The sequence below is a fragment of the Rhodnius prolixus genome, unplaced genomic scaffold (genome assembly GCF_049639745.1).
Source record: "Rhodnius prolixus isolate KJV_2025 unplaced genomic scaffold, Rpr scaffold_6, whole genome shotgun sequence".
NCBI lineage: Eukaryota > Metazoa > Arthropoda > Insecta > Hemiptera > Reduviidae > Rhodnius > Rhodnius prolixus.
In genome coordinates, this window is record NW_027411634.1 from 37,917,043 (window position 1) to 37,943,173 (window position 26,131).

Below are 26,131 nucleotides of genomic sequence, written 5' to 3' on the forward strand. Positions count from 1 at the left end.
AAAAAACTGATGGTAATTGATTCCTTCCTAAAACTTTTTTATTTAAATATTCGAACCGCCCCTAGATTGTGGATCAGCGGAAGTTAGACAAAACAAACGTTATACCTGCCACCATTAAACCATTTAGTGTTTTTTTTTTTTTTTTTTTTTCTCAGGGTTTACTGATTGCAGCGGGGGCTCTGGGGGAGCTGTGACGTAACGCTTTCTTCAACGTTAGTCTTTTAATTTAGTGCACGTGAACAAATACTATGGTCAACAAACTTTATGGTAAAAATTGAATTACGGAGATTGCAGTAAAAGAAAGTCTTGGTGACTATAGCAATTTTTTTTACTTTCCTTATCGTTGTTTAGCAAGCAGAGGGGTATTGAGCACGCACATACAAAGTATTGTGTTGTTCTTAACTTCAAAGATTTTAAGCTCAATTCCAAAAAATTTCTCTAGCACTAAAACAATAAACAAACAAAAAAAATTCATGTGACAAATAACACGACTTTTCCCTCACTACCTATAATAGAAATCTCAAAACCAGGAAAAAATGATTTATCAATAAAGTGATGCTTTCAGATGAACTCTCTAAACTGATATTTCGGTGTAAAACATAAAATCGCAACTCTGCACGTACTATTACCATAACTTCTAATACCACAGTAGAATAAGCGAAAGTACAAATAGTTTGCACTAACAACAAACTGTTTAGTAAATAATAAAATGCAACTTGCATCTTTCAGTAGCAAATGGTTCTGTTCAGAGTATTGATTCCATTCTCTTTTATTAAAGATTTATGAACATGAGGGTGTTTCTAAAGGCAGGAAAGAAACCGGAAATAGGGGAACAAGAACTAGATGTCCCAGTTTGTATGTACATATAGCTAAATTACTTTAAGAAATATTTTATCAATCTAAAAAAACTAATAAAACCCAAAGTAAAAAACAGTCCATTTTTAATTATTTTTTTTTATTATGAGCCCCAAAAAAAGGTTTAACAAGTCCATTAAAAAACACATACTACCAGTTGGAAGATTTTGCGAAAAGAGTTATGGTCGCCACCCAAAGTGGCACCAAAAGTCAAAAATTGAATTTTAACTTGATGCGATTTTCTGTTTTGGAGTTAAGAACGGCAGCAGATATATTGCTTCCAAACAAATCAATCTGTTGAAACCAGATTTTTGGTTTCAGTTCTGAGGAGGACCTAAATGCTTTCAATGAAAACTGAAAATAGAAAATTCAATTGAACACCAGACATTACCGCTTACGCGATGAGAAAGTAGAATGCATTTTTCATACCAGTAAATACCCTTATTAAAAACTTGTCTCAGTATATGTGTGATCAGTAAAACTGAAAATTACGGAAAATATAGTTCGATATTTCATTTAGGTGCTAGCAGAGGTATACAAAGTTTGCTCAAAGTCGATTTACTGGGAGAGTCACTAGGTTAAATCGATTTTGCAGTTTCACGCATAAGTTTATTTGGTTTTTAATTTAACAGAAAAATAAATTTTGGAGTTTTCCGGCGGGTAAGTTGAAGAGTAACATTCCTTTTAAGTGCCTCATTTCTGGATAAAATAAGAATTTTTCAAAAATTTCTTATAAACATAGATTTAGGGACAACTTGTTATCCGGACGTTTCTTTTAAATGTAAGGAGTCTGATAAGGAGCTGTCGTGATTTTGTCGAATTTAGAGTTCCATTAAAAGAAAAATCATTGTCTGTGAGTGGCTTAAATTTATTTTATATTACGCATTAAATCATCCAAAAATTAATTAAATAAATAAAGCAATACGGGAAAAAAGTTTTTATAAACAAACCTGGCCATCATGAGGTCCATTTCCTCCCCTATTTCATTTTATCCCAAAACTTCCCTTCTCGATAAAAGTCAAATCTGATATAGTTCGTAACTTTTTGTCATTAATTTAAATTTACACTTGCATAACACGAAAGTTAATTTTTGTATACTATAATATAGACAGTAAAAAGTACTATTAGATTCATGGCAAAATTTATTTAAAAAATAGATAAATAAATATAAATAAAAACTTTTTTGATCACGTATAATATAACACTCTTCTAGAGTTAGAAATCTCTAACGGCGAGCGACCTGTTTTCAAACTGTCCGAAGTTTCTGTACAGACTGCAGAGGACTACACCAAGTGGATTGCGGAGTGTTAGATCTCCCCCACTTTCTATAATACTTGCACACTAGCCACCCGCTAACATACCACTACAATACTTCTGTAGAGCATATCTTGCCTGCAGCATATCTGTTTTTTTCTTTTTTTTTTTTAATTCTAATATATATCTTGTAAACGTCAATTGTATTTATTAATAATAATTTTGCAGGTAATTAAATTGCAAAAAATAAAACAGTAATAAATAAAAATGCATTTTTTGAATAAAAATTATTTAATAAATTATTTTTTTTGGGGGGGGATAAAATTGAGTTGCTTAAAAATTTTAACGGAAGGTTCTCTAAAAGATAGTTTCACTATATAATTTTACGTCTAACTTGTGGACGTTATAAGAGAACCCCTGGGTCACGAACTGGCTAAGGCCCAATTTTTACCTTCTCTGCCTCTCCTACTAGACCGAGAAGATATTGTAACCGTGAAGATTTACGATTTTGTGATTTCACTAAAAATATCAGTTCTGGTTTCCCCTGAGTACAGAGAAAAAAAAAAAGTTTTACAAACCTGTAAGTGTGTCGGTGTACATAATATTGCATTTCATATCCGGCATAACTGATAACCTTTTCTTTGGTCATTTTTCCAAAAAAAAATTTAATAAGACATTTCTCAGGGGAAGGTTATATGGTAGGCTTCTCTGTAATGGTATATTTTAGTGTAATTAACCTTTTAAAAAACGAATTGTTAGTAAGAATATTCAATTAATGCTCAAATATTTGGAGTTTGAAGAATATTAATGAGTTTGAACCCTGAGAATGGCCGCAAAAGTCGTGTGAGTACTCCCAATTACAAAAAAAAAAAGAAGGTATATTTATTACTGTACTTATAAAACAAAATTTATAAATCCTCCTAACAACTAGATTCCACAAAGTTTTGGATTTCATTTAAAGGTCAACAAACTGCACAAGAAGTTGGATCTCCCAAACTACCGTGTTTGGTGGTACTTCTGCCTCAACTGCTTCCATCTTCTTCACAAATTACCTCGTCTACTGAATTTATATATAGTATAGTATATGTATATATATAAAACCAAACAATCTGTTGTAAAGTCAAAATTCCGTTATAAGTTCTTTGTTTATTTTTACTTTTTTCTTTCGCGACCTTCTAACGAGATCTTAAGTTTTTTTTTTTTTGCAACTTCCACATCCTGTTCTTGCCACATAATACCGCTACGTGAATTTGGCAAAAAAAAAAAAAAAACTAAGCTAAAATACATTCAATAATTAGTTCTTTATTAGTAAGTTGTTATTATACTTTTTTATAACACGTTTTTATTTCTGAGGTGAACATCACTTCCTCAAATGCATCATTCTCTGGGTACACAAATTCTCTTTAAGCCTGGTCATACTTCAGCCAAATTTAATTCTTACTAACATTAGTTTGTAAATTACACTAATAATTAATGTTACAGGGAGCCTACACCAACCACAAACTGAGAACTGCCTTAATACCTTTTTTTTAAAAAAAAAAAGAAAAGAAAAAAGAAAAATGCTAAAAGAAAAGTTATGATTATGTCTCTATGCAATATATTCACGAAGTTTACATTGGGAGCCATTTTCAAAAAAAAAGTGGACAAACCATGAAGTTCGGTTAAGGAGGAAGTTCCTTCAAAAAAAATAGTATAAAATTGCAGAAAAAAAAGAACAGAAAATGAAGATAAGGAGAAAAAAGCAACTGATAAATAGACTCAAGAGGAGAAGACTGAGTGAACAGTGGAGATTGTCATAACAAGATATCTGTAGTAACGACCATCGGTTCTTCTGCAGACAACAGTACTTCCTATCTGCAAACTGTGTGATCCAGATAGCACTCTGAGAACCTTCAAGTTACACCCAACCAACTCCTCCTGTCTGTCACCTGCTATCTAACGTAAATCGCTTGAACTCTCTCGCTCCGTCTCTCTCTCTCTCGCATTCATACATTCTCTCTAACTTCCATTTCCAATACATTGTACTGACGATATTAACAATAATATTATCAATACTATTCAATAATACTCACTGATTCTGATAAGAAAAAGTTATAATAAGAAGCTGAGCAAGATCTGTCGCTTTTCACAATCTCTTAGCCTTAAACAGAGAAAGTAAAGTTTTGATTTTTTTTTTTTTACCGGGAATACCTACCGGTTTTTAAGGTTTCAAGATTAAGTTCCCAAACGTTATTTTTACAAATAGGTTGTTTTTCTGAATGTTTAAGTTCAATAAGTGGAAATATTAAACCTTATTGTGTCAGAAAGACTTGCTTTTATCTATTTTACTGTTAAGAAAACAATATCAATATTTTCTTTAAAATAAATAAAGTGATAAAAATAAAGAAAAAAAATCTTTCATTATTAAGAGCATGGTATTCACGAAAGGGGCGTGGTTCACGTGGGAAGGGCGTAGTTTCATAGTAGAGGCGTGGTTTCATAGGGAGTGAACAGGAACCTCTGCGCTTTCATTGGCCAGCCCAAACACCTTTATTTCACACTTCCATTTGTTCGTTCTGCTTGGCCAATTATTTATAACTTAAATATAGTTAAGAATTTTTTAAATCAGGTATTTATTGAATTACCTAATTATGTAATAGAAAGTTTGAATATAAAAATGAGAGAATTAAAGCTCTTTCTATCAAAATTTTAACTAACAACTGCTACGTTAATTTAAGATTTCACGGAAAACTGAAAACTCTGCCATTTTAGATTAAGATGAAAGATAATTGCTTGAATTCCTAGAAAGTAATATGTTTTACCGCTATTTTTACCATTTCCTTTTGGTATGCCTAAGTGAAAATATTAAAAGAAATTTTCTAAGAGGATAGTAATGAATCCGACAAGGAGGATACTCCCAGATTTGAGAAATCTCAAATATTTCGGTTGGATGCTATTGCCAGAGGTCTCATACCACAAAAACGGCGGTTTGAACGCAATTAGACACGATAACCGAGACCATTTCTTCTCCAGTGAAAAAATGTTTTCTAAACGTACATAACGTTCGTAGTAAAAGGTTTAATATCTGTTAAGTAATGGAAGGAAAACAAAAAAATGAATTAAAAAAGAACAATGCCATTTAGTATTGAAACAGCGGGAGGCAATCTGAGGACAATCCACGAATCCCAGCAATGGAACATATCAACGGGGTCCCATTAGCACCATTAAGGAAAGGAGTTTTGTTCAGTAGATCTGAATTAAAAGGAAAAAAAAGCAAAGACTAATGCTCCATAATAATAGTTAATTCGTCTTTAAGAGTTCTCTTAATAATTGAATAGCATTATGACGTAGTTTAAACAGAGTTAAGTGCAAGCTTATTCATGAAAAACAAACAAAAGATTAAAATGTATTGTATAAATAACAATGGCCTAAATAAATTTTACAAAATCTGATTATGGATCTATCCAATAATTATAAAATTGAAACCAACCCCAATATACTTCCTTTAATCATAATTTACGTAATAAAATGTTTTACTGTAACAAAATATTGCTGCTAAAAGAATGACGCCATAGCTCCCTCAGAACTATACTACATTCTCAGAGAAAAAGTTACAAATTGAACTGATAGAAAGGCCTACGATAGGTTTTTTTTTTTAGAAACTCCGCAGGAAACGTCTAAAAGCCTTTCACTAAAGACGCACATCCGGTGAACTCTCTGAGATACTCTCCGTTTAGAGATACTCTATTTTCTAAAAAAAAACAATCTAAAATATTAAAGTAATAGTCCTACATGTGTGTATTGTGTAAACAAAGTTACAATAAAACCGTTAAAACTCATTTTCCGAAAGTTTAACACGATCACAACACTTTTCTTAACTAGCAAGAAGATGTAAATAATATGGTGCCCAAAAGGAAGAGATAATGGCGTAAATAAAACAACAAGTTTTAATGAAGTTTAATTTTACTAAACGTTGACGATCAAGGTTGTTTAAAATATTAGTCAAACAGACGTGACTATTATATGAACAAGGTTGATATAAATTTTAACTAATTTCTTTATTATATAATATTTTTAAATTTAAAGGGGTAAAAATGAAAGAATATTTTTGAAATTGGAACAATCATTTTGTAAAAAAACAATAAAGTTATCAATTTTCATCAATTTCTCTTTTGTATTGTTTTCTGTATAACTCGTGTGGTTACTTTTTACAATAGTACAAAAAGTTGGCCATTGTTTGCATTTATTTGATAATTTAACTTAAGTATTACATATGATCGCTTAGTGGGAGGGCTTAACCGTAATGTTTCCATTAGAACTTAATATCAAACTAAAAGATAAAATTGAAATCTTTAGCTCACGTCCATCACATTACTTCCTTTTAAACTGTTTGATTTATGCTAACAAGATTTAGCGAAATCTAAAAATAGAAATGCTTTATTAGAGCAATAATTTTATGAAGTTTGGTATGATAATGAATTTTTTTTTTAGTAATTTACAATTAATTCAGCCAATTGTATCGTATTATATAAACTGGGTCACACATTTATGCGTTAAAAACAAAAACATGAAAAATATTTCGTAATAACTAAAGATCAAGTCATCAAGTTTATTGCTACAGCTAGTTACAGCTGGTTTATTGTCAAACGGAACGAACTGAGTACTTGTTCTGCAAAGTTATCAATTAAAAAAAAAGTCTGATGTAAACAATTATAAGAATTTCTCTTATTCTCTTTCATTAATTTCATCTTACTAGTATTCTTAAGTTTCGAACTCACAAATTTTCTGGGAACTCGCAAATTTCAGCGACACATTGAACCCTAATTAAAATGCAACACAAGTGATAGGTCCGTCCGTACATTACACAAAACTGACACCCTAGAGGGGATCTAAACAACCTCCTACTGTCCTACTACCTAGAAGTAAGTTTCCTTAATCGAATTATTCTCAAAATACTGAAAAGTCTACTCATTAAAGTGGTTTATAGATTTCAGAATTTAGTCCCCCTCCATTTGATGCTTAGTAAACATTTTACAGATGTGGAAGGAAGCTTGACCACCCCTCTCTCCTAGAAGTGCCCCCCCGTAATCGATTTTACACCAAATTTAAAGAAAATTGCAATATCAGTTTTTGAAAAATCGAAAAAAAATACACCCACAGACAGAGAGAGAAATCAATTATCAATCAATGGGCAGTTCCAGAGAAAACAAAATCTTCAAGATTACTATACTTTAGTTTAATATTTATTACTAAATACTAGAGAAGTAAGGAATATTAGTAATAATATGGCATTTAAATGTTATCTTCTAATTTCTTGAGCATTAATGCTACAACAACATGCAGACCAGTTATTTAATGCTTTAATTAATATACCAAGTGCGCAATTAATTCTCTTAATAGGATAATCTAGGCAGCAATGTTTCCGTTGTTTTTTTTTTTTTCTTACATTAATATTTTTATTCCATTTAAGTGATGCTGCTGTTTATTGTAAGAGACATTTAGAAAGTATATTTCAAATAAACATTCCCTTTTTTTCGATTAGACTGTTGAGGTTTATTAAAGAGGTAATAAAATATTTGAAAAATATTTGAACATACTTATTTTTATCGCTCAAGTTACTGACAAAACATATGGGAATACTCAAACGAAATATTAAGCTTGAACTTCCGGTGATCTTTGTTTGATTGTTTAATAACCACAATTACAACAAAAATAAATAATAATAAAATAAAAAAAAATGACTTAAAATGGTCATTTCTAGAGAAAAGTCAATTTCAAAAATTTACCATGAAAGCTAGACATTTCTTTCACCTTGAAAGAGATTTGAGTCAAAGGATGAGTGAAGAGAAGGATGTTACCTACCATTGGAATAAAATTGATATATATCAAACAGATAATTTGATGACAGTAAAGAAGAAGAACAAGAAGATGATGTCTGTAAACATCAGCTAACTTTTGATTGGGGGGGACACGAAAATAGAGAGCCAGCCAATCTATCAAACAAGTTCTGCAATCAGACCTGTTAATGAATTCACAGCAGGAAGTAGAGTAATTGAATGTTATATCTGTATAAATAAATATAACAGACAGTTTGACAAACTAAGATTGAAAAATAAGTAAGATTTGTTTAAAATTAAATTCAATCTATCTTGTTATTATTGTGACCCCCTTCTTTGACTAACTAAAAAAAAAAAAAAAATACCAAGATAAAACATGATTGTACTTGGTCTAAGCTCTAGTAATTAAGGTGTAACAGAAAGCTAAGAAAAACGAGAAGGAAATTGAATCTAAAAAATGTATATCACAGAATTTACTGTGCCTATCAAGATTTTATTTTGAATCTCATCCAACAGCTTTAATATTTTTGGTACATATTTTCCGTCCACGGCACCTAATTGATAGTTGGACGTTAAGCCCCGCCTGAAAAAATAGGCAATTACTCTACTTTACTTGGTACATAATTTTTGTTAAAACAGTGTAATTAATTTTGAGATTTGCATCAATTAATTACCTAAAAAAATCAATAAGAAATAGGTTAATTTTATTTACCTTCAATGTAAATACATCCTCATCAGTTCACGCCAAATAAAGTATTTAAGAGGAAAAACTATAAATATAAACACTTTCTATTTCATTATATGAAAAAGAAAACTTTACTCTGTGATCAAACACTGAAAAAATTTAACCATCCCCTAAAACTATGTATAAGTATTTTGTAATTTTCTCTTCTGCTGAGAAAGAATAAATAAATAAACTATTTATAGCATAACAAAAGAAAATATTAGAATTGAATGAATATTTGAAGGAAATTTCTATAGAACTTTGTTTTGGACGCATGCGTGTGTTTGTGAGTACGGTTGGACAGCCAAAGTGAACTTCCGTTCATTTGCATTAAGTTCGCTACACACCCGAACGAAAGTGACGCCTCCACGAATCATAACAGCTTACTACCCTAACATCACCCCGGCGGAGAAAGTGCTCTAAAGAATTTTGGCCGAAAAAAAATTATCAATATAAGTTTTAGTACCACTTATTTGCAATAAAAATGCCAAGTTCAAGTTTCAAGAAAATGTTCGAGCGCTTTCGAGAGAATCTCAAGCAACTGAAATATCAATTCAGCATTACGGTATGCTGAGATTTTTTTAAAAACTTACTCACTTACTTAATCAAGCCGGATCGCTTGATTGTTAACCAAAATCTAGAATTTGAACTTCTTGCATTTTTCCAATTGTGAATTATACTGAGTCACACATACAGTCAGATGGATGCATACCAATCTGTAACAATCACTTTTTAATACACAAGAATTCTCAAAGAAAGTGCACCAAACACTCAAAATCTACAATCTACATGACCGTAATAATTCCTTCTTAGAAGGTATAAGAGAAAGAAAACTATCAAAACTGAAAAATCTAATCAGTAAAATGTCATCTCTTATCAACCGAGTTGCATCAAACATTCAATTACATCTTCACGTCGAATTACAACGAACCCTAAACATCTAAAAATTATAATAACAAAGGCTTTTCACAGCCTCCTGCACTTGCGCACTGCTCCACACCATTCGAGATTGAGAGTTTCAAAGGCTAGCCCCTCAGCTATCATCAGAAGTCTTCAGAAAGATAGGGTGCTTATCAAGCTCAATCTCACCATCATTTTGAAATTAAAATCTTTATTTTTGTCCATTAACTTCCCAACCAGAAATTTTCTTCTATCAATTCCAAGGCAACTATAAAACTATTTCCTTGTGGTGGAAAATGTACAAGTATTTTCCAAAAACAATTATGCATATTTGCTAAATTAAGATTTTTCCATGGAGAATTCTTCCAAAGTAAGCGATCTCCCAGGGAATCTATTATCACAGCAATAAGTATGCCAAATTCAAAGAAAATCGTAGGAGCGTTACCAAGAGAAACTCAAGAAATGGAAAAATCTATTCTGTAAAGTGGAATTCTGGTATGCTGAGATTTTTCCAAAAAGCTTACCATCGATAAGTCCGATATTCAGAAAAATTTGATTGGAACAATATTACTGAAATTAAAGTCACCAAAGACTCCCGCTTATCCTGGCAAAAATATTCATTTTATCGTACTCAGAGAACCGGTTAAACTCGCATTTCTGGTACAAAATCAAAGTCAAAAATCATCTGGATTTTACTACTTTGGATTATAATTAGAAAGAGAGAGTGAAAATTCAGGATTACGAATGGGGGAAAAAAATTAATAATAAATATAATGACTATTTCATTAGGCAACTTATAATTATCAAACAAAAAGGATTAATAATTAAAAGTGACTTTAAATTCCATAAAAGTGATCAAAATGAAGAGTGCTCTTGGGGAAATAATAAAAAGAAAACAATTCAATACAAGCAAAAAAAATTGCTATTAATGAAAATTACAATTCATCCGTACCTTCGATAAATCTCTGCATGGTATCCATGCTGGAAACTGTACACGCTGGAAACCGTTTCTTACTATACACCAGCTTCTTTTTTGTGCTAGCCACGTGGTCTGGTGGCCGGCCCCTACACCGACTGAGGGTAAAAGATAAAAGCACCGTACTATACAAACTTGTACTTAGAAGGAAATATCGATTCACCCTGATGACATCACCCTCTAGCAAGTAATTCAAACATAATAAACTTCAGGGGAAGAATATCGATCCTTGCAATAGGGCTGCAGGCAGTGAATACAGAATAGATTAGCTTCCGGTGGCTATCGTGGAAATTGTATATGCTGGAGAAATTAATGAATATTCAAACTTTATACCTGATCATTTACCATGTTTAATCATGAATATTGTTCTCACTGAAGCTATCCTAACATCTGAATACAATATCACAGTGTTTTAACCTCATTAGTCTCAAATAATCATATGCAACGGGAACTTCTGCACCCAGACTAATCCGATTTATATTCCGTGTCCTCCGAGAATAAAAAATGGGCCCTCAACTATTTCTCAATCAAATAAACGAACTTCTGGTCGTTCTGGAGTAACTTGAACAACTGTATTTTTTTTATTTTATGCTGGAGACTTCACGCTGTATAAAATAAAATGCAAGATGCAGTTTATTTCTGACGGCGGGTCTTGATACGGACGATATCGGGTGTCCATGCCTGGCATATTGGCTCAATGTAGGACAGAAAAGCTTGAAAGATATCCTCAAAGAATGGTGCACTTATTATATTATATGCGGCAATTGGAAAATAGAAGAGACAATAATATAAAAGCTCTGGACGTTGCAAAAAGATCTCTTATCTATTACAGGAACTACAAGAGATCGATAACATAAGCTCCTAACTCCCTCCAGAAAGTGGAAGTGGACTTGACAATTTTTTTGAGATCATGGCGTATAAAAACTGAAGTAATACTTAAACTGGAAACGTACGAAATTGGCTCTGAGGGTCCTGAGAAGTTTTCAAAGAACCCGCACCTTTTGTGGAGCAGCAGTGTAGCCATGAAAGATCAGATGCTTTTTAAATCGCAGAAGTAAATTATGGGGGTGAAGGAATCTCAGGCCAGTGGCAGGCGAAAACGTTTGATCCTAGCTAATTAGCCTAAACTTACAGATGCGTTATTAAAGGAAGGACATAAAAGACAAAAGACATAAAAGGACATAAACGTCACCATACGTTTGAATATTATTTAGAAATTCCCTCTTACAATAAGCCTTTTTTTTTTCTGCCGTGACTGGAGAACAGAACCAGCCACATGTTGCAATTATGTGCCTAATCATGTTCTAATATTGTAAGTAAAAAGTTTAAAGAGCTTTTAATTCAGAAAATACCCAACCATTCCTTTGCCTTACTAGTTTTGGATTTAGGGGCCTCAAACTGCTAATTTGAAAATTTGTAATTGTACTAAGTGAACAGAAATTTATAAATAAAATGCAATAACATTCACTTGCCAATTCAGCACTTCTCAAACCGAAATGTTCGAAGAAGGATAATTAGACCATTAGTTATATTAATTTAAATAATTATAACTACAGTTTGTCAATAACATTAAAATTTAAAAATAAAACTGTCATTTATTTGTAAAAAGTAGCAGTATATTACACAGAATAATAAATTCTTATGTAATGTATTTTAAATGTAGGAACGAGTGGGGCCGCTACTTTTTTTTTCAAGCTTAGTAATACGATATTTTTTCGTTAGAACCGTACATTTTCATGTTAATTTATTAATTTATTTTTTTAACAAATTAAAATGCATCCCATAGAAAGACATTAATGTAAAACCACATTATTAAATTGTCATATCTTACCATCTTAATTGCCGGAGGGTGAGGTTTTTAATATCTTTCAGCTACATATCCATCTTCACTTTATTGTGACGATTTCTGAATTTCCGGAAACAGGAAACAACTGCCATTACAAATATAACCGGAACTTTAACCCCCAAATTACCTGCACATAAAATACATAATTAGTTTCAAAAATATTATTAGAAAAAAATAAACAAATATTTATTGCCAAATAAAAAGTAAATACAAAATTAAAGTTTTATGTATGACAATAAAGAGAATGTGATGGGTAGCGGCCTAGTTTGTAAAGAAAGAGGCTGAAGGGAAAGATACACAGCTAGCTCCCTAAAGTCTAGCGTTGTTGCATAGAATGTGGGCAACTATGAATTCCCTTAACACAAGTAGCTGCACACATCAGCCTTTCCTCTGAAGGCCCCATGTGTACAGTATAGATATTTGGGGAAATTTAGTGTGAAACTGGGATATGCAATAGGAACCGCGGATTTTTGGTCAAACATTTAATACAAATAGTAAAATACTGAAACGGCACTTTAGGAAACAGCTTAAACTTCATACCCTCCTGAAGAATCCCATTTAAGTGAAGATTTCTGAAAAATATTTCAAATTAACAAAGTAGACCAAAGAATATTTAGTGTAAGGCATCACAAAAAAAAAATAATAAATTGTGCAATGTGAAATTAATTTTTAAAATTAAATTAATTAATTTAATGTAAATTCTTTATACCATTCTCTATACTGACGGATCAACCTCTGATGGTGGATAGAAAGCCGGAAGAAAGTGAGAAATAGAAAGAAATCATGCATGTGCACTTCCAGTCACTTAATTTCTTCAAATTTGGAATCATTGGAGAGCCAACAAGTGGTAGGTAACTCCTCTCACTTCATATGTCCAGTCCATCTGCTTTGTTTGTAGTCGGGGCAGTTGCGCCTGCTGTCGAAAACGGCAATAAAGTTATTAAAAAAATAAAATAAATAAATGATCAATAATAACTGGGAAGAAAATGGTTTAGCTCTGTGGTTAGCAGCTAATAATCCCCTATTAAAAATTAACTTCAAAATAGGATGAACAATTCAGTCTAACATTGTAGAGTTCGGTTATATGTGGCTTGCTTCTTGTTCTGGGAAAGAAATATGTAGTTGATGTTGACTAGCGCCGGAATCCATTCCCATTTGGCTCTCTAGATTCCAAGTCGCATGCTACACAGTTTCGTATTCATTTCGTAATAATATTGTGATATTGCATAAATCAAATAATTTATGTAATAATAAATTATGAAAATAGTGACAATAATAAGAACAAATCATCCAAACAAAATTAATATCAAGGAAGTGATTAGTTCAGTGGTTAGCACATTAGATTCCAGTGTGGAGATACCGGATTCGAAACCAGCAGCTGGCCCTTAGTTCCTAACAGCTACTCACAGCTCGCTCTCTTTCAGTGATGGACAGTGTGTCTGTAATGAGAGAACGCTATCCGGAGGCAGTTCACTGAAAAAAAGCTCCGGGCACCATTTCTTCAGAAGTTGATGAGCCTGAAAAAATAAATAAATAAATTAAAATTATTCATAATCAGGGAAACACAAGAGCATGAAATTGTGATGAAAATGGAATTATCTAAAGCAAAATATCTCTCTAAGTTTCCATTAAAAAGGAAATAAAAAAAGTAATAAAACTAAAAAGAATAAATTATTTGCTATTTATTAAAAACTAAGAAACTGAGTGTTTGTTGAAAGTATTTGAACATAGGACAAAGAACTCTTTATATCGCACAACAAAAGTACAAGACAGGATGTACGTACATATACATAGTTAACTGGATTACGTCTTCAAAGAAATGCATGCGAATATAACCTTTAACACTACTTAAAATAGTAGAAAAGGTAAAAGCAGTTGCTTGGAAAGTTTTGGATAATTTGTAATGGTGTTTCTATTTTACCTGATCTGTTTTATTCGATTTACTTCGTCCTTCGTGTGAGGAATTTTGGCAGTCACTCTGATTTATTATTAATGAGTTTTCATCAGAAATAAATGTTTAGAAGTGGCCTTAGAGCTACCCATTTTAATCCTCCTTAATAAAAGAGAATATATGTAAAGGGTAAAAATGTATGTGTCGATCAAATGTCTCTATTCCTCTTATCAATTGCTATAAATAGAATTATCCATAAAAATTGTTTGAAACAGTACATGTACAAAGGTAGTGAACAATTATTATAACATGTTAAAAGAAAATCTAATTGTAAGATCTAATCTCATAGAACTATTATCAAGATAATCTCATAAAACTAATAAGTCTTTCGGAAAATTGTAATTCCAGCCAAGAAATGTTCTTCTAAATTTTTTAGCTGCACTTAATTCTTCTTAATGAGGAAGCATACATTGAAAGAGCTCTTTTAAAAAAAGTGCAAATAATACAACTTAATTAAAAAATATATACAATACAAATAATTATTAAAGTTAATTTAAAATAATAATAAATATTCAATTATAATTTAGAAGCATCACCTTAGATGAAATACTTACTGATTAAAACTGTCCGGTAGGACAGTTGTATAAGGGTTGTAAAGTAATTATAGAATTAATTTTTAAATGAAACTAATATATTATTTCATGGATTATTGGCGAAGCTTGGGTTCCAGAAATTAAAAATAAAACAACTAATTCATTGGGTTGGTGGAGAAATTATAGAAAAACAAAAATAAGTATTTCTTTGCATTAAATACATTAGATATATGCATATAATCGGTAGTTGAACGTTAGGCCCCGCCTTAAAAAAAAGGCGATTACTTTACTAAATGTGCATGTGCAATAAATTTTAATGAACAAAAATATGAAATTTAATATGTTAACACGTTTTATCAACTAAATAGAACTAATTTAAATTTTAAAGGCCATTTTTTTCTTCTCTCAAATTCCATTATTGAAGCCATATTGTAACTTAGACAACTAGCTACTGAATTTTTAAAACTTTAAATATTACGGTATAATGTTTAATACAACTTTAATGTAAATACATTGATAATCTTATACATTGATTATAAATATATTGATTATATTGATAGTAACGGATCAATGTTATATAATTATTAAATTAATTACTTACATTATAGGGACGATGTTAATGTGCCAGCAAGGAGAAGAATTTTAAGGGGAAGTGATATCCTGGCACAATGGTGTTCCCTAAATATATATTTTTTCAAATTTGAATCAAATAAATATTGAAAATTTATTTTTGTCTAAATTTTTTTTATTTATCATTACTTAATAAATTATTGTATAATTTGATGATCATATAAACAAAATGTGGCATTATTTCCAACAAAAAATATTTTAAATTTTCAGAATTTAAATTTAAAAAATAATTTTTAGAATAAAATAACGTTTGGTTTTTCTTTTTTAATTTTTACAAAAATTAAATTAATTTTTCTTTGTTTTAACGTGTAATTTGAGGTACTTAACTCTTATGGCGGATTTAGATTTGAATTAAAATGTAGGTTATATTGATATGGGATTAATTCTTAAAGTAAGTTGTGATTATTATTCTGATAAGTGATTAAACTAAAAATCAATTTATTACTACAATTATATTGTTTTTTAATCTACGAACTTCTTTGCTAAACAAAATCAATAAATATATGTTTGTCAGAAAAGTTGTAAGTAAATTTTATATACATACGTATGTATATTTATTTAGAATTTCTAAAAAAAAACAAAAGAATTATAATTTTTATCAGCTGATAAAATAGATAGTATGAAAGTAAACTTTTATAAAAAAATCTCTTACCTTTGACGTAAAATCAAACACAAATTTTGTTGAAGATTTGATTAACAAATATACTTGTGGATAGGAAGTTACATAGTTAAGATCAAATATCCTAGGAAGGAATAAGCTTTGAAGTTGGCTGTATGGTAAAAAGCCAATACCAAAAAAAAATTTTGTTGAGGATGTACCTACTCAAATTTCATCAGAATAAACACGAAGAATACATTCATTTGAAGGCATATTCAAAAGAATTTAGTGCATGGTATTAGTGTATTCTCCATTTGGTTAACGGTAACAAAAGACCTAAATTAGGCAAAGTTAAGATACACTCGGTGAATGTTTAAGAGTCACATACATATGTAGTCGCTTGATGTATGCCCGAAATATTTGCTCTATATCGTTATTTCTGATTCATTCACCATGCACATAGTGAGGGTTGAATAAAAATATTTTTGTTACATATTTAAATAATACTTAAATATTAAAACATATTATGATATAAATCAAAATAGGAGAAAGCTAATAACAGCACGTGCAGATAGATAAACTGTTGAACTTAAAATGAACAGTACATTATAAATGAGAAAAGAAAATAATACCAATAATTATCTTTATTTTGTGATTGACGCTATACAATCTTATTTACTGCATCAACTTAAACCAAATATTCGGAAATACACCAAGCAACTACTTATGTACGTGAATATCATCATTCACCAAGTGAATCTTGACACTGTCCAATTTCGGTCTTTTACGGTAACAGAGTCTTTCAAAAGATGCTGAGAAACAAGCAAAATGAAAGAGCTTTAAATAAGTTGCGATTTAAATTTCTTTGTATTAGCTTTTACTTATTAGATTAAATTTGTGAGAGTTTATTGTTATTGTTTATTATTTTTTTCCAGGAGAAAATACATTTGTTTTATTCTGCTTACGCCACATTTGTCATTTGAACGAGGACGTTTCTCCATCTGATGTGTGCTAAACGAATTTACTGAAAATTCCAGTTTTAACAGAATTTAAAATTTTAAATGCAGATAAACTGAAAATGGTATGAAAGTTTCCTATCAGATTTTAATGTATTTTATGAAAATGAGACTTTAAATTAGAAGAAATCGTCTTAAATAACAGTAAACATTGTTTATTAGTAAAAATATACCATTATTTGAATCTGTATACAATATTTGTATTTAAACAAGATTACTATTTTCCGTTACTATTAGTTTATGTTTATGTATGAACAGTTTTAGAGAAAATCTCGACAATGTGTAAAATCGATCAAATGAAGTCATTCTTAGTGATTGTGGTCAAAACCTTTTTATTGGATGAGTACTAAAACGGAATACCAACTTTGAGCATCCTGTGACTTTGCAAAATCATAGACTCATTTGCTTAACAATTTTTTTTCATAACAAGGGTATTACAGCCCAAGAAGGGAACCTAGACTCCTCGATTTTCCAATTGAGGTTTTGAGTCGTACTGTGATTTTTCAGGATATGGTTGTCGGCCGAATTCCCGACTCAATGGAGGGTTTGCTCCCTTTGCCAATGCTGTCTCAAGGGAAGTAGCCCTAGGGCCTAGGGTGTATAGTGTCTTTGGGTGCTTAAATGTAGTGCAAGTGTGTTGTATCCTATTGTATAAAAAAAGTGCATGGAATACTTTACTAAAACCCGTGGGATGCAAGAAAGCTAAATGCGACAGCTACCTAATAAGGGGGTTCAAAACATTTACATATTTCCGACAATAATTGACGTTGCCTTAGCCTATGAATGTTCTTGTTTACTAACACATACAAATAGAATCTCTAAACAAGATTTGACAAGTTACTGTAAATTTCATTCCGTCAACGATAAGTGTTTTCTTTGGACAATAGTGAAAGGTGGCCGGATGTTTACTCAATAACGAATCATCAATTTTTTTTTAAAAAAAAATCTTCTTTCGTGATGAGTTTAAAACATCTGTTGCAGTATTTAAAACCTATGGTTTTGATTACTTTCTAAAATTAAAAACTTAAACATATGGGTTAAGTTAATATTTTTAGTATATCTGGTATTAAAAATGAATGCATAGGTACTAAGTCCATTCAAGATGTTAAAAATATTTATTGTTTCCCAACTTACTCTCTTTCTATTTGTGTTTGTATCGGAAAGTATTGCGATGTCAAATTTCCCACATCGAATCAACCGAAAAGGCCCTTTTGTAGCCTTAATTAAATATGTGTTTTATGTGCTCAAACTCTACCTCAAAAAAAAAGTGCAGAGTGTAAACTTACTTATGTTACGTTTGGATTTTAATATGGATTCAAAATAGCACTTATCTGAGCCGAGTTTTTAATTTTATTGGTGATTTTTCGAAATCCATTGAAATCATTTTCACTTCTAATTGCAAATTTCTAGATCCATAACTTTTATTTGAATTATTTTTCCTACTTGCTGTAAGTAGGCTTCAAGACTTATCAGTATTTCTTTAAAAGTCTTCGTTAAAATTAATTTTTATGGGGACTGAGGAGGTACTTGGACAATTGTCTAATGCAGGGGTGAGCAACCTTTTTAATCAATGGGCCAATTTAAATTTAATTTTTTTTTTGGCGGGCCGCACATAGATTAACTCTTATTAATAATTTACGAAACTTCGTACGAAACGCATCGCGTCCGTATTGCATGTTTGAACAAGTCACCGACAAGTGTGTATCTCGTCACAAAAAAATCGCGCAGACGCGGCGCGTTCGTATTGCATGTTTAAAAACGTCGTCGACAAGTAACTCGTCATAAAAAAATATGTAGGTTTAGTATGTACGACCATTTTATTATAATTAATTTTATAACAATATATTGATGGGAGAAAGTCGATAAAATAAATTCAATTTTAGAAATGCTTGGCGGGCCGCGTGTTGCTCATCCTTGGTCTAATGTAATGTCCATTTCTATTTTTCATTTATTTTTTTAATTTTTTTTTGTCAGCTTTATAGCGCTTCTTTACTCTAATATCTCAACTTAACCTCCTCAAAAACTTTCCTGCCGTCCGGCCATCTGAAAATTGAAAATGTTGCTGAATTTCCGAACGGAAAATCGGATGAAACACTTTTACTTACTAAAAATTTTAGTATCATCAATGTTTCTGACATTTCACACCAGATTTTTTCGTGAAAATTTATGTTACTAAGGAGTTGGTGAGGGAATTCTTTGGATTTTCCTCTGTAGTGTGATTGTATTGTTATTTTACACATATAATGATATTAGGAATAAAATATGGTATGCAAATCCGTAAAAAATTGGACAACGATAACTACGAGTTGTTATTTGAGAAAGTCGTGCAAGTTTTTCTTATCAAATTATTTCTGTATAAAAACCTACACCAACAGCTATTATTGCCCACCGAGCACAGAAGATAGGTTTACCTGTTACCTTAGCAACAAGTGTGTAATAAATTCCTTGCAAGAAACAAGGTTATATTATCCCCTAACTTCGATAAATACCTCATCTCAATGTGGTGCTTGCAGACTCAACACCACAAGTTGGTTGTCATAGTAACGCCATATGACTATCGACTCTAACTCCCCCTCAAACGATTTTGCTGCTCTCTGTCACTCACTAACATTCCAACTCAATCATTGTTCTTATGAATAGACTTGGTCGGACTAAAGTTAATTTAGTACCCCTAGACCACAATTTTTGACATAAAAACTGTCTTGAATCATTCTAATTTAAAGATCTAAGTGCTGAAATTCGAATTAAAGCCTCAGGACATTGGTTTATAAACTTTCCATTTTTGTACATAATAAATTTTAGCACTCCTTTGCTGTACTACTGTTATATTTCAATTAATTTAATGGTTTACCAAACAATGTTCCACTCTGAATTTCTTAGCTAAATAAATGGTGTGCTCTTTCACGACTTTCTCTTATTATAGTTCCTAAATTCTAATCAGTATTGTCTTCAAACTTGGAATTTCAGCAACTCATTTTATCCTTCTGCGAAATTAATTAGATTCAGGACCTCAAATTCTATTGATGCAGCACATTAGAGAACATTCCACCACCCCATATGCCTTTAATCAAATTTTCATAGGAAAATTTGTCAAATAAAGTTCATAGAACTAAATGTGTGCATAAATATGCATGGTTAAAAAAAATCATTGGAGCCATTTTTGAGAGAATTTTTTTAAAAAAAGAAAGTCAATAGTGATTTTTATTGGTTAGATAGTCAAGCCTCCTGAAGGAACCAAATAGAAATATTAAGTTTTTTCCTTCATTTTTTTTCTTCTTCCTTTAAGGTAGTTGATGAACTCATATACACATTCATGGTTTACTAAAATCCACTCTTTTGGATCCCCGGACTTCAAAACGGATATTTCTGGGCACTGTGGCCATAGTTACTTTAGCTAGTAAGAGAAATTATAATACAATCTTTATTTATTAAATTAATACTTAATTTAGACAAGTGAATTTCTCACAATGTACCTTCTATTTCTCTCATCTGCTAAGCACCCCTTAATATTTAACATCAGATGAGGTAATATGTCATATTTTAGTGTTTAAGAACGTTAATTCTGACACTGTGCATCTCTTGTGATAGTTTGGAAACCACTGCCGGAGTGAGAGAGTAATCTTTTTTCTTTTTAAATTTCTATGGGTTTTAAGTTTATCAAATTACATCTTTATACACTAATAACTGGCTAATTTAATCAATCTAGATTTGATGTATTTGTCTTAATCCGGCGGCATCTAGCTCCGAAGGATTCGTAGGACTTGGTGAAAATTTGGTAAATTTTGCGAGCCGCAATAATTTTATTTCGACTTATTATAATTAAATAACTGGGTAATAATAATAATTGCGCCCAGTTTATAATCCTCACACCTTCTACATTCTTTAAAGTAGTTCATCCATTACTCGAATATTGTTATTTGGTAATGCGACAAATATTAATAAAGTGGTATATGTACAAATTAAATTCCTTTAAATCAGCTAAGTTATCCTGCATGTGGGGACATGTTTTCAACATACTCAAGTTACTGAGTGATTCTGATTGTAGTAGTCGTAGGTCTGTTTTCTAGTCAGAGCTAGTGATATTGTCCAACTCCTGTAGTTTGTAGTTTACCATGCAGAGTGTGATATCATGCCCATGAAATCTTTAATGAAGGTATATTCAGTTCTCTGTTCGTTTCGCTGATTTTATAAATTGCTTCTTCAAAATATTCTTCTTCAAAATAAGAATGATCATGAATAAAGTAATTTATTGTAAATGATTACAATAAAATTCAATTAAGTAAATCTTTACATTCGAGTTATACAATCAATATATGATACCTTCTCTTAATCTGACTAAATATGCAAACATACGCTACATCTAAGTATTCAGAAATACAAATATTTCAGAATGATTAACCTCTTACTCATAAATACTTATTTTTATTGTTTAAATAAAAAAATTAGTTCACAAATATTCTCTAAAAAGGTTATTCCTGACATCATTTCAAGTAGATATTGAGAAAAATGAAATAATTTTTGAAACCTAAGTGACAAATGCATTACGTATAAAATATTGTGTTTAATAACATCATAAATACAATTTATTTGGGACATTGTTTCAATTTAAGGGTTGATTCTTAATACTGTAACAACTGTTAACTGGATAAGGTGTCTATTTGATACAATCTATATAATGTACTTTTACAGACGGATCAATACTGGATGCTATAGAATATGGAAAATGTTGCATTCCGTGGCATGCTGCACCAACCTGCCCATCTTTGGTAACTGCTAATATTGCGCCGCTGAACTTTGGATAATATGATGCAATTCGTCGAATCAATTTTCTGGTAGCCGCTGTAGGATCTACACCACCTCGCATCATTTCTACCACTGTCGAACTGGAAACAATTGAAGAACAATGAATCGTAAAAAGAAAGAACTTGCACAAAATAAAGAAGCTTCTTTGTTATTTTTTATTTCTTGGCATTTTTAGTTAACAAAATAAAATCGATTCTTTTATCGAATAAACCAGAGGTTTTCTTTTTTGGAGGGGCCTATTGCCCAACTTGAAGATTAACTTTTTCTAACGTCAATCATAATTGATGAAAATACATCAATGGTAGCTTTACGCTTATTCAGGCGGGTGGAGTTATTGACTGAGAACAATAAATAAATTGAAAAAAGAGTTAGACAGTCTTTATATTTTAGTAATACAAGTGAAATGGCATAATAAAAGTAACAGACAAAAGTCTGCTCTAATTGGATTCCATGCAGACAGATTTTCAGCAAAAAAGTTAATTGGCATATAAAGGTTAAATAGTATTTAATAATAAATTTGTCGATCCAGATAAGCATGATACAAACAGCGTTTTTTAGTCACAAAAAAAGTCAAATTTGATCGCTAAATGTTCAGTTCAATAATAGCAATAAAAGCCAAACGAAAGTCAAATAAAAGAAAAAAATACTTACCTCGGTACAAATCGCATCATAATGTCACCATCTCCAGTAGCAACTGCGGCCCCAACCGTAGAATCAGCATATCCACCTGAACCAACAATCGGGGCATCTCCAACTCGTCTACGAATAAAAAAACCGTTTAGGACACCTTTCTATCTTTATGCATACAGGCTATCTTGTCAATTCTCGTTGAATCTAAGAGAAATCTTTGGTTTTTCATCTTTTAAGTTTTCTACATTAATTCCTATCTTGAAGTTGTAGACACCAGTATATTAAATTATTACACTCTTACACGTAAATATACGTAAACTTTTATATTAATCACATATGTAAATTTAAACGATAAATACCCTGGTATCTTGAATTTTGCACCATTGCTTGAAGTTCCTGCTGCTATGCTTCCACTTTGATGTATGGCGATCATGCCAATTGTATCGTGATTAGTAAATTCACCAAATTCAGCCTGGCGTTTATAACGTTCCTTTAAAGGTTTGTACGGTCCACAAGTGCTCCTAGGATCTGGATTCACTGCCTAAATGATAATATTTTTATTCAAGTTTTCATTGTTCACTGTGGGTATATTGAAAAGTTTAAAGACCCTGTGGTATTCGAATATATAACATAGAATATGTATTTGAACAGAATATATACATAGTACACTCAGCTTGTCTTAAGAGACGACAAAAAAGGTATGGTAGGTAGCAAGTTCACCACAAGTAACCCAGATTGAATGTGTATTACATACACACATCTCATACCATTAGGACAATACAGTACGTATCAGGGTTCTTGGCTCTGGTAATCCCTTGCAAGAGGGAGATTAAGTCCTGACAGGCAGACCTTTCTCGAGATTCAGTTTCTGAGAACTAATCACCCGCACACCTTAAAAGAACTTAATAGTTAATCTTAAAGAGAAAATTCATTACTGAATTAAATGACTGCATAATCAGGAAAGGTCATACTGACCTCGTACAAGGATTCTGAAATATTTTAAACAGACATAAGGCCCTACTTACAGAAATCGTTAAGAACAATGTCGACCAGTTGCTGTCCTACAAAAATCCGTTGGAACAGTACACGAATACTTGAGAAAGGCCTTTGCTGTTAATTACATCTGCAACTCAACTAGCAATGAAGCTCATTTGAAAAACTGCAAAGCTCAATACGGCAAACAGAGTTTCATTTACATTTCACTATATCTTCTAAATGTTCTGTTAATGTTATAATTAATTTTGTACTTTATGGTTTAAGCCTGTTTTTACAAAAAATAAATTACTTAGACTGTCATGCTCCCACTGAAGCCTCTGAGGAAGAAGAAAAGGACTACTCAATAGACTTAAGAGAGAGATGTATTTGATATCCAAAAAAAGAAAAACTATAATAAAATGCTTCTCGGAGATTTAATCATATATTAGGTACTTAAAAAATAGTTCTTAAGGTTAATCATTTGCTTAAATAGGAGACAGAAAGCGAGTCATGATAATGATATCAAACTGGTAAATTTTGCAGCTTGAGATGATTCAGAGTTTGGAAATACCTTATTCCCAGGGAAAAAAATTCACAAAGAGAAGAGTGTCTTCCGATGGAAGCTTACAAGTGAATTTGTTTCAAAGTTGAATAAGAACTTCTTGAAGCGAGGCTGGATCATTACTGTGCAGGAAAGACAGATAACATTTTGTTCAAGGTAACATGCTTCTTTAATAACCTTCAGATTGGTGGGAGCGAGGAGCAAGAAAGATCATAAAATACTCGAGATGTAAGGAATATGTATGTTGTATATAAGTATTACATTACTAGGTTTATATATATTATAAAACCAAAAAATAAAATAAAAATCTACTACCAAACAACTTACAGTCCAGAAATTTGGCTGACAATCCGAATTAGCCCAATCACGCCACAAATCATTAGAATATTCAGTTTCAAGTGATTCCTCTTTGAATCCCATTTCAACTGCAAATTTTGTTGCTAAATCGCCGGCTAGTACTGAATGCGTTGTATGTTCCAGGACTGCCCTCGCTACAGCAATAGCCGGCTTTATTCGACGTATTCCGGCCACACTTCCCATATTCATTGTTGTTCTGGAAAATAAGTTAGTAATGTTGGTAATAAGAATCAAATATTAGAAATAACCTAAGTTAATTTGCCTGATACCTAATAATACTACTGAAGTGACATTTTTTTTCTACTGTTTATCTCTTCAGTAACAGCATAGTTTAGCTTGAGGCTTCTCTGAATACTCAATAATTTATTTGCGCAATACACATACTTATTCGTGACGATCAAGTTTGTTGTTTATTGATACTTACTTTAAACAGAACTCATAATTTGGCAGGGAGCCAAACAAAATGTCTAAACTCAGTTAAGCAGCTAGATTCCAAAAGCTTAATTGATTTAATGCTTAAGATCAAGATTAAAGAACTAGGTATACATACAATATACATCAAATGAGGTTTCTGAATCTAGATATAACCTTGGCTTAATCTACTTTCGCTCAAGAATTCCCAAAAGATGGAGGAATTCCCTAACTGAAACCTGAGGTCGTAAGACGCATAGTACTTTTTGAAACTACTTTGTTTTCTATCTATTAATAGCAAGATCCTCAAATATGTTTGAGTTGTGGAATATAGATAAATGTTCAATTTCAACTCAATATTAAAACTGATAAAATAGACCCATCATTTTTATAACTCAAACAAAAATTTGATGCTGATTGGAGTAGAGATTAGCAATTAGTATTAAAAACTAAAAATTTTAATTTAATTCATAGTTGTTGGCAGAGTTGTCATTCGACGTTGGTGGCCCACTATAGATTTAGAAATATTTTGGTAGCATGAAGGTGTACAATGAATATACATCTTATTCCTATCTCTTACTAAATTTCACCACAAATCTTATTTCTGATAGAAGAAAAAACAAAAATACCCATCGAATATCATGGCATCCTGAGTAACTTCTCCATTCTCATCCGGGCTTCCTCCATAGCCAACTGTAAAATCGCACTGGTCTTCTTCACATGCCGTACAGCCAGCCTCTACAGCGTCTAAAGCACTGCCTCCAGCTTTGTGTAAAACTTTCCAGCCTTAAAATTGTAATAATAAAACTGATAGCCACGTATCTCTTTTAAAAATGTATAAAAGATTTCGACTTGTAAAAACTTACCTCTTCTCGTAGCATTGGAGAAACCCCATGTATTAACCACAAGAGTAACTCTTGGTCTGAGATCATTAATACTGGAAACTATTAGCTCAATTAGTGTAATGAAAAAGAAAATTCGGAAGTATATTAAAATGTTCATATTTTAAATTTGAATAAATCTAATAGTTTACAAATATTACAGCTACTATATCGCCATGTTTATTTCTGTTGTAAGGTGAAATACGAAGAGATAGAGTTTAAGAAAACATTTTTAATAATTCCAATAAATCATTTATAGTAATTAATCGATCCCAACTGTGTAAAAACTTTGCTAGCATTATCAAATTCCACGAAACCACTGGCACACTCAGCTTCCACAGTACTGATAAGAATTTTACTCTTGAACTTGAAGGTAACACATTGGTTACCAGACAACCTATCCCTCTCCAACG

The 26,131-nt window shown here is 31.5% G+C and overlaps 2 protein-coding genes and 1 long non-coding RNA gene across 3 annotated transcripts in view; 1 reads left to right on the top strand and 2 right to left on the bottom strand.

Annotated features, from left to right (window-relative positions):
• Window positions 1-10,611, bottom strand: part of OtopLa (proton channel otopetrin-like a) — a 91,069-nt gene extending 80,458 nt beyond the window's left edge. Inside the window, exon 1 of the mRNA XM_074140684.1 lies at window positions 10,502-10,611. Coding sequence (XP_073996785.1) covers window positions 10,502-10,529 — 28 coding nt within the window. The 5' untranslated portion in view covers window positions 10,530-10,611. The remainder of the gene's footprint in view (window positions 1-10,501) is intronic.
• A 5,204-nt stretch (window positions 10,612-15,815) lies between these two features.
• Window positions 15,816-22,112, top strand: LOC141460585 (uncharacterized). Its single transcript, XR_012462192.1, has 3 exons — window positions 15,816-16,006; window positions 17,019-17,164; window positions 21,789-22,112. It is a non-coding gene; the product is annotated as an uncharacterized lncRNA (long non-coding RNA).
• Window positions 21,330-26,112, bottom strand: LOC141460571 (N(4)-(Beta-N-acetylglucosaminyl)-L-asparaginase-like). The gene is made up of 6 exons (XM_074140740.1): window positions 25,704-26,112; window positions 25,467-25,623; window positions 24,397-24,622; window positions 22,892-23,073; window positions 22,554-22,661; window positions 21,330-21,982 (listed from the first exon to the last, which is right to left on the bottom strand). The coding sequence occupies exons 1-6, from the start codon at window positions 25,837-25,839 to the stop codon at window positions 21,754-21,756; spliced, it is 1,038 nt and encodes a 345-aa protein (XP_073996841.1). The 5' UTR covers window positions 25,840-26,112; the 3' UTR covers window positions 21,330-21,753.
• Window positions 26,113-26,131: the final 19 nt, after the last annotated feature.

Excerpts from the sequence above, each read along its gene's own strand:
- LOC141460571 (XM_074140740.1), bottom strand. The coding sequence starts at position 25,839 with ATGAACATTTTAATATACTTCCGAATTTTCTTTTTCATTACACTAATT. Across the intron at positions 25,624-25,703 it reads CTCCAATGCTACGAGAAGAG|GCTGGAAAGTTTTACACAAA; the intron begins GTAAGTTTTTAC and ends TACAATTTTAAG. Across the intron at positions 22,662-22,891 it reads GCAAAATTCAAGATACCAGG|ACGAGTTGGAGATGCCCCGA; the intron begins GTATTTATCGTT and ends TTTTATTCGTAG.